Raw genomic sequence first — 14,547 nt, 5'->3', positions numbered from 1 at the left:
ACGTGGCTTGATGGGGACATAATTGGGATTTTTACTTTAAATGATCATTCTATTGAAAATATTAATAATATGGAAATAGGTTTTGAACAATGATACATGTACAATCCAGTGGAATTGCTCATCAGCTCAGGGAGAGGGGAAGGAAGAGAGGAGGAAAAGAACGTGAATCATAATCATAGAAAAATATTCTAAATTAATTAATTGATTATTAATAAAAAAAAGAATACTAGATCATAAGAATTAAATTTCAGACTACTTCCAGTCAACAGAATCAAATAGTAAGGTATTTGATGTATAAAGATGAATTACCAGTAAATAATGGGAAGCAATAGGATGCTTTGAAAGAATTAAAGGTGGCAAATATGACAGATGCCCCCAGAAAAGCATCAATAAGTTCAGAAGGGAACACAATTAGGGAAATCTTAATATCTTGCTAAATCTAATACATTCTTTAAAAAAACCAAAAACCTTACTTTCTGTCTTAGGATTGATACTAAGTATTGGGTCTAAGGCAGAAGAGAGGTAAAGGCTGGGCAACTAGGGTTGACTTGCCTGGGGTCCCAGAGCTAGGATGTGTCTGAGGTCAAATTTGAATCCAGGGCCTCCACACTCCAGGCCTGGTATTCTATGCACTGAGTCACTTAGCTGCCCCAATCTGAGTTTTTCAATGAAAACTCTGTAACAGAGTTTCACAGTTTTATATATACAACCCTTCTAAGTGTATATGTTTGAGTATCTGTATTTGTTGATGATTATTAAGTTCATAAAAACAAAGAAAAAAATGTGACTTTTCCTAAAGTGTGATTTGTCTAAAAATGGAATTGGTTTCCATTGGAGAGAGTGGACATCCTTCCTCACTGGAGAGATGCAAGCCAAGTGTTGGATGATCATTTGTTCTGCATGTAGCAGAAGGGCCACAGAATGAGAGCTCTGGAGCCCTTAGGGGCCAAGTGGTTCAATGTCATTTTATAGCTGAGGATGCAGAGGCTGTGAGAGGTGAGGTGATCTGCCAATGGTCACAGAGGTTGAGGAGACTTAGAAAAAGGCTCTGAACTCAGGTCCTTTGACTTTGGGCCTTATCCTTTCCCCTGCTATATCCCAAGAGTCTCATGAAGGCAATGGATTGGACGCAATGGCATCTCAGAGATTTTATAAGATAATTCTATCACAGGATCCTCAAGAGTCATCTATGAAAATATCTTGCTTTTAAATTATTAATGATTTAGTTAGGTAGGTTGGATGATGAATGCTTTTATTTAATAATCTTTTATTACCTCCGTCCAGTAGCAAAATCAAGGGAAGCAGAGACTAGAATTACAGAGAGCCTGGGAATACAAAGGGCACCTAAGTTTGGGCTGCCATCACAAATAGGTGTGAGAGGGATGTTGCCTAAGTGGAAAGGTAAAGCTTCCCGGGCCTTTCTGAGCTGGTTTTCATACATGGTTTCATGGCAAAAGAAAGCAGTAAATATTCAAACCCACAAATCCTGAATCCATGAACAAGACAGTTTTCTCATGCTATTCAGGGTTCTAAGGTACATGGAAAGCACTTGTAAAGAAGATCAGAAACAGGGTATGAATATAATTAAATAAAGCTTATGAGCAAAAGTCAAAGACATCAAGGCCCAGAGAAGGCTGAGGGGTCAGGATATGATCATCTTAGTAATAATAATGCCAAATCTGTTACAACAAATTCACCCATTACAATAATAATAGCATCTGACATCTGAACAGTATTCCTTAGTTGAAAAGAATGTTACAGCTGAAAGGGATTTTGTAAATCACCTAAAGCATCTTCATTATTTTAGGAGGAGAAAACTGAGGTCTACTACACAGTGTCATTTACCTTCTCATTTTTATCCTCACAAATGCTCTATCAGTGAGGTAGACCAGGTTATTAGGCCCACTTTACACATGAAGAAATTGAAGCATGATGACTTTCTTATGGCTACCTACCCACTTGAAAGCAGAGACTAGACCAGAACACAGACTTTCGGACTGCTAACTCAGAGCTAATCCTATTCCCAAGTCTTTTTTCTTAAGGATTCTCTACTTCCACTAAGGAGAGCAGTAAGGAAAAATTTTCTGACAATGAAAGCTGTTAGGAACTGAAAAGGGTTACTTAGGGACATTATGGAATTTCTTCCTCTGGAGTCTTTCAAAACAGAATTGGTTGTTATTTTCCTGGGAAGGTTTCAGTATGATATGGCCTCAAGGTCTCATCCAACCTGGCTTGATGATAGGATTTTTATGGTTTTGTATTTTTAACTTTAATCTGCAGGGCAGCAATGAAAAGAGAAACTACTCATCTACGATGCCTCAGGGAGGTATATATTTTCTTAACCCATGAATTGGGGGGAGGCCTCCTGATGGTGTTAGGATTTGATCAATGTTTTGAAAATATAAAGTGTCGTGGCTGAAAAAAAGGTGATGGAAACGGGACTGAGTGGGTTTCCATTTCTTCTAGAGATTTCTCTCATCTTCAAAGAGAAGGTACATTTTATCCTATTTCATAGTGAAACAGGCATTAATTCATCCAAAGAGATAACAGAATTTTGAATTCAGGTGTTGATAAGTGGAAATTTTAGGGCTCTGCAGAAATACAACAGTATTTACTGAATCTGGGACATGTCTTCACAGACAGAACTAGTAAAAGAAGAGATTTGGCTACAACACACAAACCTTCTCACATATCCTGTTCCCAGATACAAAAATTAGGATGGTCTCTGCAAAATAAGGAGTCTAAAAAGATAGATCTTTACATCATCGGTACCACAGGCGGAAACTTGTCACAAAAGGACACTGTCTAAGATAATGGCCTTTTTATTTTTTATTTATTTTTAAAAACCCTTACTTTCCGTCTTAGAATCAATACTATGTACTGGTTCTAAGGCAGAAGAGCAGTAAGGGCTAGGCAATGGGGGTTAAGTGACTTACCCAGGGTCACATGGCTAGGAAGTGTCTGAGGCCAAATTTGAACCCAGGACTTCCCATCTCTAGTCCTGGCTCTCAATCCACTGAGCTACCTAGCTGCCCCCAATAATGGCCTTTTTAGAGGCAGCCAAGTGGCAAAGCAGACAGAACACTGGGTTCTGGAGTCAGGCATGAAGACCTGAGTTCTAATCTGATCTGATTCACTTACTGGCTGTGTGATTCTGGGCAAATCACTTAACCTCTAAGTTTCTTCAACTGTAAAATGGGGATAATAAGAGCATCTACTTGCCAGGACTGTTGTGAAGATCAATAAGATAATATCTATAAAGCATTTAGTATAGTGCTTGGCCCATAATAAGTGTTTCCCTCCCTTCTAGCATGAATTAACCACTGTTCCAACATCCACATCATTTATATAGAAACTGCAGAGCCAGGTACTGATTCAGCTATACTGCTAGTTGTCTGTCCTACAAAGAAAAAAAAAAAAACAACATGATATGAGAGCTGAGGGAGGGGAGGCTTTTATCTACAAAGGAAAACAATGTAATACAGAGAGAAACATTCCTCTTGTGAGTAAAGGGTTAAGAGGCCAGAACATTCTTCACATAACGTATAGTCTTTAGTTACTGGCATCCTCAAAAACCAATGGGAAACCTTTCTCCTGCCTCTCATCTCCAAGAGGTCTTCAATGATGGAGCATAGTGGAGAACTCAGCTCCCTCATTGAAATCATTAAGGTTTTAAGAATAGTTTAGGTTCAGCTTTGAAACTTTAGCACCTGCCATAAAACAATGTGTTACTGGTTATCTGGTCAGTGCAGCTAAGAGGCTGCAAGCTGTCTACTATCATCAAAGCAGAGTGGACAAAAAGTATTAATAGCACCTTGTTAGACCAGCATAAACAAGGTATTCAAAACTTCAATTCGTTTAATGGGAAAATGAAGTTACTTTCTGCTAAGTGGAATTCTCAGAATAAATTGCCTTCACAGATTCTCCAGATCGTGGGCAGGGGCAATGAGACTGTCTAAACCTTAAACATTGATTAAAAAGTACTTGGAAGCTAAATCAGAATCCCTAGTCTTTACACAGAAATCTACAGCTGATAGAGGGGAAAAGATAGACTTTAACTTCAGCTCCCAACTGTGAGGGGAAAAAAAAATCTACCTGTGAACTAGAAACATTTTCCTAGAACTCTAGCTACTAGTAAATAATTAGAAGACAGACTATCATGTCACACTAGAAATATTCAGGGCTGTCTCAGATCAAGTAAGTAAGTAAGCAAATAAATAAAGCCAGAATCATTTGTATTGCTAGCACTTTCCTTTTTACCTGAGTATTGATAAGATCAGCTCTGTCTATAACAGTGATGCCAAAGATGGCACTCAAAGTGCTCTGTAGAAACACACATTCTGCCTGCCACCCCTCTCCCCCAGTTCTTTTTTTTTTTTTTTTAAATCCTTACCTTCCACCTTAGGATCAATACTAAGTATTGGTTCCAAGGCAGGAAAGCAGTAAGGGCTAGGCAATGGGGGTTAAGTGATTTACCCAAGAAGTGTTTGAGGCCAGATTTGAACCCAGGAACTCCTATTTCTAGGCCTGGCTCTCAATACACTGAATAATCAGCTGCCCCCTGAGTTCTTTACTAGACAGGCAGAGGGCCAGAGGGCCTGGGTGGAGCTGCTCCATTCCCCCTCTCCATCACACCTGACAACATGTGTGCACATCCCCTGCCCTCTGCCCCTCAGCCTAATGGGAGTGCTTCCTCCCTGTGTAGGGTAAGGAGGGAAGGGCAAACCTGGGGGGGGGGGTGCCCAGTCTCTAAAAGGTTTTCCATCACTGGTCTATAATATAGAACACAGTGATGTCATGGATATGCTGAGCACAAGCCATGGCAAATTTCCTTTCGTGTTAGAGATGATATTTCACCTGGAAAAGTACTTCACAACAAAGTCTTTGCTAAGGATTAGGGAAGACATTATTATGCTTTCAAAGAACTATAGATGTTACCTAGAAGGTTGATATGTATCTTATAAGACTATCTGGCAAGCAGGTTTCACAATGCCTTTCTCCCAGATATCAGCACCAGAACCAACTCTTTACCCCCAGAGCTTTTCCAGGGAGGGAAATGGCAAAAGCAAACCGGCTACTCGTCTGTCCTCACGGGCCTTTAAGCCTGATTCAAGGAAAGTTCTCAAAAAGAGCCAGGAAAGGAATCAATTCTCCAACTCACCACGGGCTTCCTGCAGTTTCTTGAGCTCTGCATCCCGCTCCGCTTTGGTCCTCTGACTGCGCACCCCCAAGGCGCTGATCACCAGCCTTCGGGCCAGGGCAGCCGATGTCTCTGGACGTGCCTTGGCGGGCTGGAGGAACTCTAAGGAGGAAGCGGGGAGGGGAGGGAGGCAAGGAGTAAGCAGCTCAGCCCTAAGTGATTTAACACAGTAATTAACATACCAAATAGACTAACGAGGGCTGCATCAACAGTAATTAATACCAGTGTTAGATGAGCATCACAGGGAATTAACATGGGGAAGTACAATGTGGCTTCATCATGTGCACTAACACAACTTTGTGCAGTGACTCCGTTAGACAGAGTCGGCCCCAGCCAGCCCGATCTGGCTCGGCAGATGCTGGGGGCTGGGGGTGAGGCGGGCCGGGGGCCTGCGGGCCTGCAGAGCCACAAACAGACTCGGGCGAGGGGATGAAGAGGGGGCCACGCAGGGACGTGGGACTCACCGGCACAAGCCCTGGCTTTGGCTTTGGCTGCTCTTGTGGCCTGGGAGAGCGGCCGGATCTTCACCATCATGTGCTTACTGCTCAGGGCATCACGAGCTGGGGGGAAGTTTGAATAGTAGCATGTAAGAATAGAACGAAATGAAGCAAAGGAAAATTTGAAGCTGGTTCTCAGAAAGCACGTCATTGAAATGAAAAAACAAGTTTAGAGGAAGTGCTAGAGACCAGCCAATCACTCACCTGTTCAACAAGCATTAATTCCTGTCATACGCCAGGAACTCCATTAGGCACTCAGGATATGAAACACCCCAGATCCTGGCCTCAAGAGACTGGGGATGAAGGTCAGGGGAGTCTGATGGCTAAATATCTGTCTCCCTCAGCTCCCTCCTGGGGTTGTGCACACATACAAAGGCACAGGACCAGACAAGTGGAGCTATTACAAGCTTCTGAGGGGTCTTCTGGCAAAGAAGGCAGAGCCATAAGATACATAGCTGGCACTATAATTTAATTACTTATGGTGCTTTTGGGGGGAGCGTGTGCTCAGATTTATGATTTCACCGTTGTTTTATGGTGATGAAATAAAATCAAAAGCACTGCAGAAATATCCTCTTCTGAGTAATCAGTAAGTAAATGTAGCACCTTCCACCAGATTCAGAAGTAATCCTTTGGGAGAAGTATTCCTCTCCCTGTATAACCACCCCATCTACAGATCAAAGTTCCAAGATACCACTTTAAAAAATCTGCAGTTGTCCCAGAGCTTCTACTGTCCAGAACTGATAAAGGAGGCCATATTACAGGAGGAAAAGGAGGATAGAAAAGTAAGGGAATCAGAATTTGAGAGTTGGAAGGGCCCAACAGCTATCTGGTTCAACTTGTAGTCTAAAGAAATCTCTTTCCAGCCCTTGCTTAGACACCATAGGGAAGAGAAACTCTCCAAAAAGCTCTAATTGTTAGAAAGTTCCTCCTAATATCAAGCTGAAATTTGCCTTTTAGGGACAATGAGAACAAGTCTAATTTTCCCTCCTCATGACTGTTCTTCAGATACTTGAAGATAACTCTTGTGTCTCCCCACCCCCCCCAAATCATCTCTTCTCCAAGCTAAATAAGCCTACCTAGTTACTTCAACTGAAAGAAGGAATGAAGAATGGATAAAACGTAAATACCTGTGATTGGACTGGAGAACACTCCTAGAGCATGCGTGTCATCAACCCATTTAATATCAAATCCTTTCTTTCTATAACACAAGAAAACACACATTTTATTTCTCAAAATGCAGCTTTATTCCATTGATAAACATTTATTAAGTTCCTATAAAATCTCATAAAGCATATTACACTGAAACAAACAGACCCGATCTCAAATAAAGTCAAAAGTGGATGACACACAGAAAAAAACAGCTTGGAGAACAGAAGCTGCAGCTGAATTTTAAAAGCTATAATGTCATCATAGAGCACTACCCAGGAGTATTTTTATGTTCCCAAGTACTTTGTAGACGTCAACTAATTAATCCTCACAAGTCCCTAAGGAAGGAATGTATTAAAAATATTATTTGGAAGAAGCATTCTTGTGGGTAGGGGACAATGGAGAGGTGGGAAGTACAGAGGAGAGGGTAGAGAAGAAATAGTAGGATAAGGTGAACTAGAAAGGTTATTTGGATTTAATGCAAATGTAGGCTCAAGGGCATAGAGATTATTTAGTAAGATGGAATTCAGGGAAAAGGCAAAAACTAAATGACGAAGAAGGGGCAGCCCAACTAAAAGATGTCTTGTTTTTTCTTCTGCACTACTGCAGTAAAAATGGTGATGAAGTCAGAGAAACTATGATAAAAAGAAATACAATATAAAGTGGTTATCAGACCAGAAGAAAAGATAAAGCAGTGGCAAGTTGGCCATTTAGCAGAATCAAAAGGTTACCTACTTTGGAGCCAGATAGAATCAATCAATACGATCAAGTACCTGCTATGGGCCAGGCACTGTCCTAGGCTTTTAAATATCTGTCTCTGCCTTCAAGAAGCTCAGATTTTCCAGAGGGGAAGACTACATGTACATATAATCATTGTAGACAGAACAGACAGAAACAGCTGAAGGGATCAGGAATGACTTTATGGAGGAAGTGGTCTTGGGGCTAAGTCCTGAAGGAATCGAGGAATGCTGAGAGGAGGGGATGGAAAGAGAGTGCTCTTGGGACAAGAGAGACAACAAGTGCAAAGGCATGGAGAGAGGAGATGGAGTACCTGGTGTGAAGGGAAGTAAGAGAGCCAGTTTGGTTGAATCATAGTGTATATGCTAAGAAAGGAAATACAGGGCTAGACTATGAAAGGTTTTCAATGTCTGAAGGAAGGAGGAAGATAAGAGGATGGGAAGGAGAGAAGGCAGGCTTTTATGAAATATCTACAATGTGCAGGCATTGTGCTCAGTACTTTACAAATATTATTTCCTTTGATCCTCACAACAACCATGGTAGGGAGGTGCTACTGTTATTCCCATTTTACAGTTGAGAAAACTGAGGCAGATAGCAATTACAAGACTTGTCCAGGGTCTCCCATATAGTATCTGAGACCAAATTTTAATTCAGGTCTTCCTGACTCCAGGTCCTAAGCTCTACACAGTGCACCACTTGTTATATATGGTCCTAGAAGTAACAGATAGCTACTGAAGTTCACTGAGCCAAGCAATGCTTTAGTCATGTCTGCATTTCAGGAAGATCACTCTAGCAGTTGTGTGGAGAATGGACTGGAGTGAGCAAAAACTAGAGGCAAAAAGATCAGTGAAAAGGCTGTTGCAACAGTTAGGTAAGCCTATTAATAACTAGGTTATCATAACAATTAGGTGATAAGAGTCTAGACTGGGGTGATTGCTGTGAGTTGAGATTTAGGGATGGAGAGAAGGTGTTGTGAAGATAGAAAGAGCAAGATCTAGGACCACATACTAGCCCTAGCTCTGCCACTAACTAGATGTATGCCTTTAAACAAATGATTCTCTGGGGGTTTCCATTTCTCATCTACTAAAGAAGGAACTAGGAAGTGGATGTTTCTTATAGTTCTTACAGCTCCAACTCTAGGATTCTCTAGTGAATTCAAACGTCTGGAGATATAGTCCATTCTGGCATCTGCCCTCCTGCTTTCTCCAACAGATGATTATGTATTAACTTTTAAAAGTACATTAAAAAGTAAAGAAACAACAATCCAGGCACTGTTCACACCTTACTATCAGGATATCAAGCCAGGAAAAGACTCCTTTGAGGAAAAACAAAATAAAAGGAAATTAAGATGATTTAGCTTAATTAGAAGAATTTCCTTACTGCAAGAGTGATTAAACACTTCCAACAAGTTTCTATAGCAATTGGAGAGGGTCTTTCTTTGGAAAGCTTCAGTAATATGATAGTTATCTATCCAAGAGGATTTGTGTGATGAAAAGATGAATTTTATAACTTCTGAAAGGTTCTTGTTGCTCTAGTCTTAAATATATATTTGAAAGTGATAGGAAGACTTCTGGGAAGATGGAGGCTTAGAAGCAGCAAGGCTACAGACCTCTGTAAACCCTTCAACACTAATCAAGGACAAAGGGCTTTAAGGGGACAGAAAACCAAATCTAACAATAGAACAGAGCTGAGGGATCCCCCTGCTGAACCCAACTTAAAAGGAGGAAGATCCCAGATCCCCTTCTCCACCTAATGTGCTGAGTCTCCTGTGGATCCTGGAATCTCAGGGTGGGTGGGGGCGCTAGTCAGGAGGGAGTGCTGTGCCAGACTCAGGGCTCTGATCACAGACCTCAGAGAGGTGGTTGGGGGGGAAAAACCAGAGAGGGAGAAAAACAGCTCCATACTGCTCTGTTCCCCCCACCCCTTTGAGGTTTTGACCTCAGGGCATTTTTGAGCTCTGCAGATCAACCCCACCCAGGCTTAATCCTATCAATACAGTATATAAGAAGTCTTCAGAAGGCAGGGATGCTCTAATACCCCTCCCCCATAGAATGCAGTGAAAGTAGCTGAAATCACATCTTTAGCTTTTACTACAGTTGGGGAAGATCTGGCATCAGGTCCCACTAACCTAATTAGTCAACAGAGCAGAGAAAAAGCCCTTCTAGGACTGAAAATCCCAGACTCACAGATTAAAAAAAAAATGATCAAAGGAGCAAGATTACAGCCAATTACAGGGGGGAAAAGAAAAAAAAAAATAAGAGCAAACAACAGAAAAAGAAAAAAGAAACTACAACCAACAGCTTCTATCCAAAAATTGAACAAAGAGAAAATGGATCAAAAGAAGATCAAGGAATACCAAGTAAAAATGCAGAAACTCCAGTGAAATGGACACAGGCTTTGGAAGAATTCAAAATTCAATTAACTCAAGAACTCAAAATTCAATTAAATTCGAGAATTCAAAAAACAATCAACAGAGGCTGAAGACAATTGAGAAAAGAAAATACATGAACTTAAACAAAAAAATAGTCTTGAAAGCCAAAACTAACTAGCTTGAAAACGAGGCAAAGAAAGTAAAAGATGACCTAAAAAGGAAATCAGACCAGAAGGAGGATGACCAAAAAGCCAAGGAAGAAATTCAGTCTTTATATAAAACAAAATAAAAAGAATAAAAAAATTGAGGAAAATATGAAACACCTCATTGATACAACCACAGACCTTGAAAATAGATCCAGGAGAGACGATTTGAGAATTATTGTACTACCAGAAGATCATGACAAAAGGAAAAGCCTGGACAGCATCATACAGGAAATTATCCAAGAAAACTGCCCTAACAATCTAGAACAAGAGGGAAAAGTGGAGATTGAAAGAATCCACAGATCGCCTCCTACATTTTAATCCCCAACTGACAATGTCCAGGAATGTTATAGCTAAATTCAAGAACTACCAGACTAAGGAAAAATATTACAAGCTGCTAAGATGAAGTCATTCAGATACCATGGAACCACAGTTAGGATAACACAGGATCTGGCTACATCTACAATGAAGGACCAAAAGGCATGGAATACAATATTCTGGAAAGCAAGCGCCTACAACCAAGAATATCCAGAAAAACTGACTATATTCTTGCAGGGGAAAGTATGGTCATTTAATAGAATTGAAGACTTCCAAGCATTCATAAAGAACAGAGAAGTTGTAGCCCTAACACAAAACTCAAGAGAATCACCAAAAGGTAATTAAGAGAGGGGGGAAAAAAAACAACAAAAAAAACATAACCTTTTCTTACTAAAGCCTATAATAATCTTTGAAAGCCAACATCTTACCTTTAGTGAGTGTCCAGTTTGAAGTAGTCAGATCCTGGTAACATCTCTAGCTGGCTATAGCCATATTTCCAAGCCAGTGGTAATCCTTCATTTCAACCTAAGGTTTCAGGAAGCTACATTTTACTTCTTGGTTACTCCTACCCAACTGCCTGCCTGGATTGGTTTCTAAGGCTTGTGGTTAGCAAAGAACCTTCAGTTTTAAAGGAGGTTTAAAGGAGGTTCCCAACCGGTATGGGAACAAATCTTATATTCACATCTAGCTGTGGATAGGGTCTCTTCCTTTGAGCAACCATCACTAGCATTCTTAGCCCCTTACCTCTCATAACACATCCTACCCAAATTAATTTACTTATTTAGTGCTACACCTATCAAACTACCTAAAAACGTTTTTACTGAATTAGAAAAAAACTATAACAAGGTTCATTTGGAAGAACAAAAGACCAAGAATATCAAGGGAAATAATGAAAAAGAAAATATGAAGGAAGGTGGCCTAGCAGTACCAGATCTTAAACTGTACTATAAAGCAGTAGGCATCAAAACAATATGGTACTGGCTAAGAGATAGAAGGGAGGATCAGTGGAATAAACTTGGGGTAAGCGACCTCAGCAAGACAGCGTATGATAAACACAAAAAACCCAACTTTTGGGACAAAGACCCACTATTTGACAAAAACTGCTGGGAAAATTGGAAAACAATATGGGAGAGATTGGGTCTAGATCAACATCTCACATCCTATACTAAGATAAATTCAGAATGAGTGAATGACTTGAATATAAAAAAGGAAACTATAAGTAAATTAGGAGAGCACAGAATAGTATACTTGCTAGATCTCTGGAAAAGGAAAGATTTTAAAACCAAGCAAGAGTTAGAAAAAATTACAAAATGTAAAATAAATAATTTTGATTACATTAAACTAAAAAGCTTTTGTACAAACAAAAACCAATGTTACCAAAATTAGAAGGGAAGCAACAAATTGGGAAAAAATCTTTATAGCAAAAAATTGAGACAAAGGTCTAATTACTCAAATATATAAGGAGCTAAATCAATTGTACAAAAAAAAAAAAATCAAGCCATTCCCCAATTGATAAATGGGCAAGAGACACGAACAGGTAATTTTCTGATAAAGAAATAAAAACTATCAACAAACACATGAAAAAGTGTTCTAAATCTCTTATAATTAGAGAAATGCAAATCAAAACAACTCTGAGATATCACCTCACACTTAGCAGATTAGCTAACATGATAGCAAAGGAAAGAGGTGAATGTTGGAGGGGATGTGACAAAATTGGGATATTAAAGCATTGCTGGTGGAGTTGTGAACTGATCCAACCAATGCAACCAAGATTAGAAAGGAAGCAACAAAATGGGGGAAAACTTTTTAACAAATTTCTGTCATAAAGGTCTCTTCTCAAATATATAAGGAACTAAGTCGAATTTATAAGAATCTAAACCATTTCCCAAATGATAAATGCTCAAAAGATATGAACAGGCAGTTTTCAGGTGAAGAAATGAAAGCTATCAATAATCATATGAAAAAATGTTCTAAATCCCTCTTGAGTAGAGAAATGTGTATAGTTGGAAAATTTCAAACCCCTGGAACTGCACTGCCTAGGATTCCTTTCTGTATTACCCACAATTCCTTTTCCTTTCTATTTATATGCATCTTTTGTGTGATTGTATATAAGTTTTGGGTAACACCCTTCTCCCTCTCTCTTCCATGTGAAGTGAGTGGGGAACGTTCTCTGTGTTCTCTAGCTCTCTAGTTAAATATTAATAAATCTCTATAAAATATTATACTTTGGAGATATTGAATATTAATTTTAAAATCCGCAAATGAAAAATAACTCTGAGGTATCACCTATCAGATTGGCCAATATGACAGTAAAGGAAAATAACAAATATTGGAGGGAATGTGGCAAAATTGGGTCACAAATGCATTGCTGGTGGAGTTTTGAATTGATTTGACCATTCAAGAAGGCAATTTGGAATTATGCCCCAAAAGGTTATAAAAGAATGCATACCTTTTGATCCAGCAATACCACTACTAGGTTTGTATTCCAAAGAGATTTTAAAAAATGGGAAAGGATCTATTTGTACAAAAATATTTATAGCTGCTCTTTTTGTGATGGCAAAGAATTGGAAACTAAACAGATGTCCCTCAATTGGGAAATGGCTGAACAAAATGTGGTATAGGATGGTGATCAAAATACTATTGTGCTATAAGGAATGATGAACAGGATAATTTCGAAAAGAACTGGAAAGACCCATGTGATCTAATGCAGAATGAAATGAGCAGAACCAGGAGAACATTATACATAGTAACTGAAATATTGTGGAATGATGAAATGAGATAGACTTTGCTACTAAACAGCAATACAATGATCCAGGACAATTTTGAGGAACTTATGAAAAAGAATACTAGCCCACCTCCAAGGAAAGAACTGTTGGGAGTATAAATGCAGATGATAATATATGATTTATCACTTGACTATTTGGATATTTGAGGATTTTGGTTTCATAAGATTATTCATCTACAAAAATGAGTAACATGGAAATTGCTTTGCTTGATAATACATGTATAACCCAGACTGAATTGCTTATCGACTGTGGGAGGTGGGGGACGGAAGAGGGGAGGGAGACAACATGAATCATATAACTTTGGAAAACTTATATGGAAATGTGTTATTAAAATAAAATAAAGAAAAAAAAAAGACAATCTTTTCAAGTTCACTGTCTAACAGAGGAGACAATACATGAAAAGTATGTGGGGGACTGGGGAGGGGGAAAATTTGGTAATATAAATATGAAAAATAATAAAGGCTACTATAAATATTTATATTAGTAATTTAATTAAAGCCATGCTGATAGATAAAGTTATTAGACCATGCGCTTATAAGAATTCAAAATTGCCTCTCCAGTCATTATTACCTCTTCCTCAGTCTGCTGGCCAAGACACCACCCCCTCCTAACCCAGGAGATTATAAACTCTTCCCTACATGGAGACGTAGGTGTCCCCACGCCCAAAGAACCGGAACCGGAAACCCGTTGGACCATGGGAAATGTAGTTTGATTAATGTCCATAGAAAATACATATATATACTTAAAGATGACATCTCCCAAATTTCACTTTTACAGTAAGTATCCAGTGGAAAAGTGATACGGTCTTACAATTAGGGTAGAAAGCAACTTGGGGGGAGATATGAGTTACAGAGCTGAATACATCTTATAGAAAGATGAATTTCTGTAGAACTTGAAATCTAGGAGATTAGCCGGGCAGGAAATAATGAGGTAAATTCCTTGGGTACCCTCCTTTAAATGGTGGTAGTTCTCCAATGTCTAAACTCCAACTTCTCTAAGCAGAGGGAGGGAGGGGCCTGTTGTACTTATATGTAGATAGCTGGGATTATAAGCAGTAATCATCTAAGTACCACAGACCCCATCTCCCAACGTGGCCTCTCTCCATCTCTCTAAACATGGTGTGACAGCACACATTTTCTCTTGCGATGTGAGGTCTAGCATCATCAACAGATCTCTTCAACTTGATTTTTTTTTTTTTTAATTTTAAACCCTTAATTTCTGTGTATTGACTTATAGGTGGAAGATTGGTAAGGGTAGGCAATGGGGGTCAAGTGACTTGCCCAGGGTC

The 14,547-nt window shown here is 39.4% G+C and overlaps 1 protein-coding gene across 1 annotated transcript in view; it reads right to left on the bottom strand.

Moving 5' to 3' along the window:
• R3HCC1L (R3H domain and coiled-coil containing 1 like) overlaps positions 1–14,547 on the bottom strand; it is a 113,334-nt gene that overhangs the window by 5,846 nt on the left and 92,941 nt on the right. The window contains exons 5-7 of the mRNA XM_044665746.1: positions 6,825–6,895; positions 5,665–5,760; positions 5,162–5,302 (exon numbers count right to left, since the gene is read on the bottom strand). Of these exons, the coding sequence (XP_044521681.1) occupies positions 5,162–5,302; positions 5,665–5,760; positions 6,825–6,895 (308 nt within the window). The remainder of the gene's footprint in view (positions 1–5,161; positions 5,303–5,664; positions 5,761–6,824; positions 6,896–14,547) is intronic.

The sequence above is a fragment of the Gracilinanus agilis genome, chromosome 2, assembly GCF_016433145.1.
Source record: "Gracilinanus agilis isolate LMUSP501 chromosome 2, AgileGrace, whole genome shotgun sequence".
NCBI classification, from domain to species: domain Eukaryota; kingdom Metazoa; phylum Chordata; class Mammalia; order Didelphimorphia; family Didelphidae; genus Gracilinanus; species Gracilinanus agilis.
Note: the sequence above shows the minus strand (reverse complement) of the source record. Positions and strands in the feature narration are given on the sequence as shown.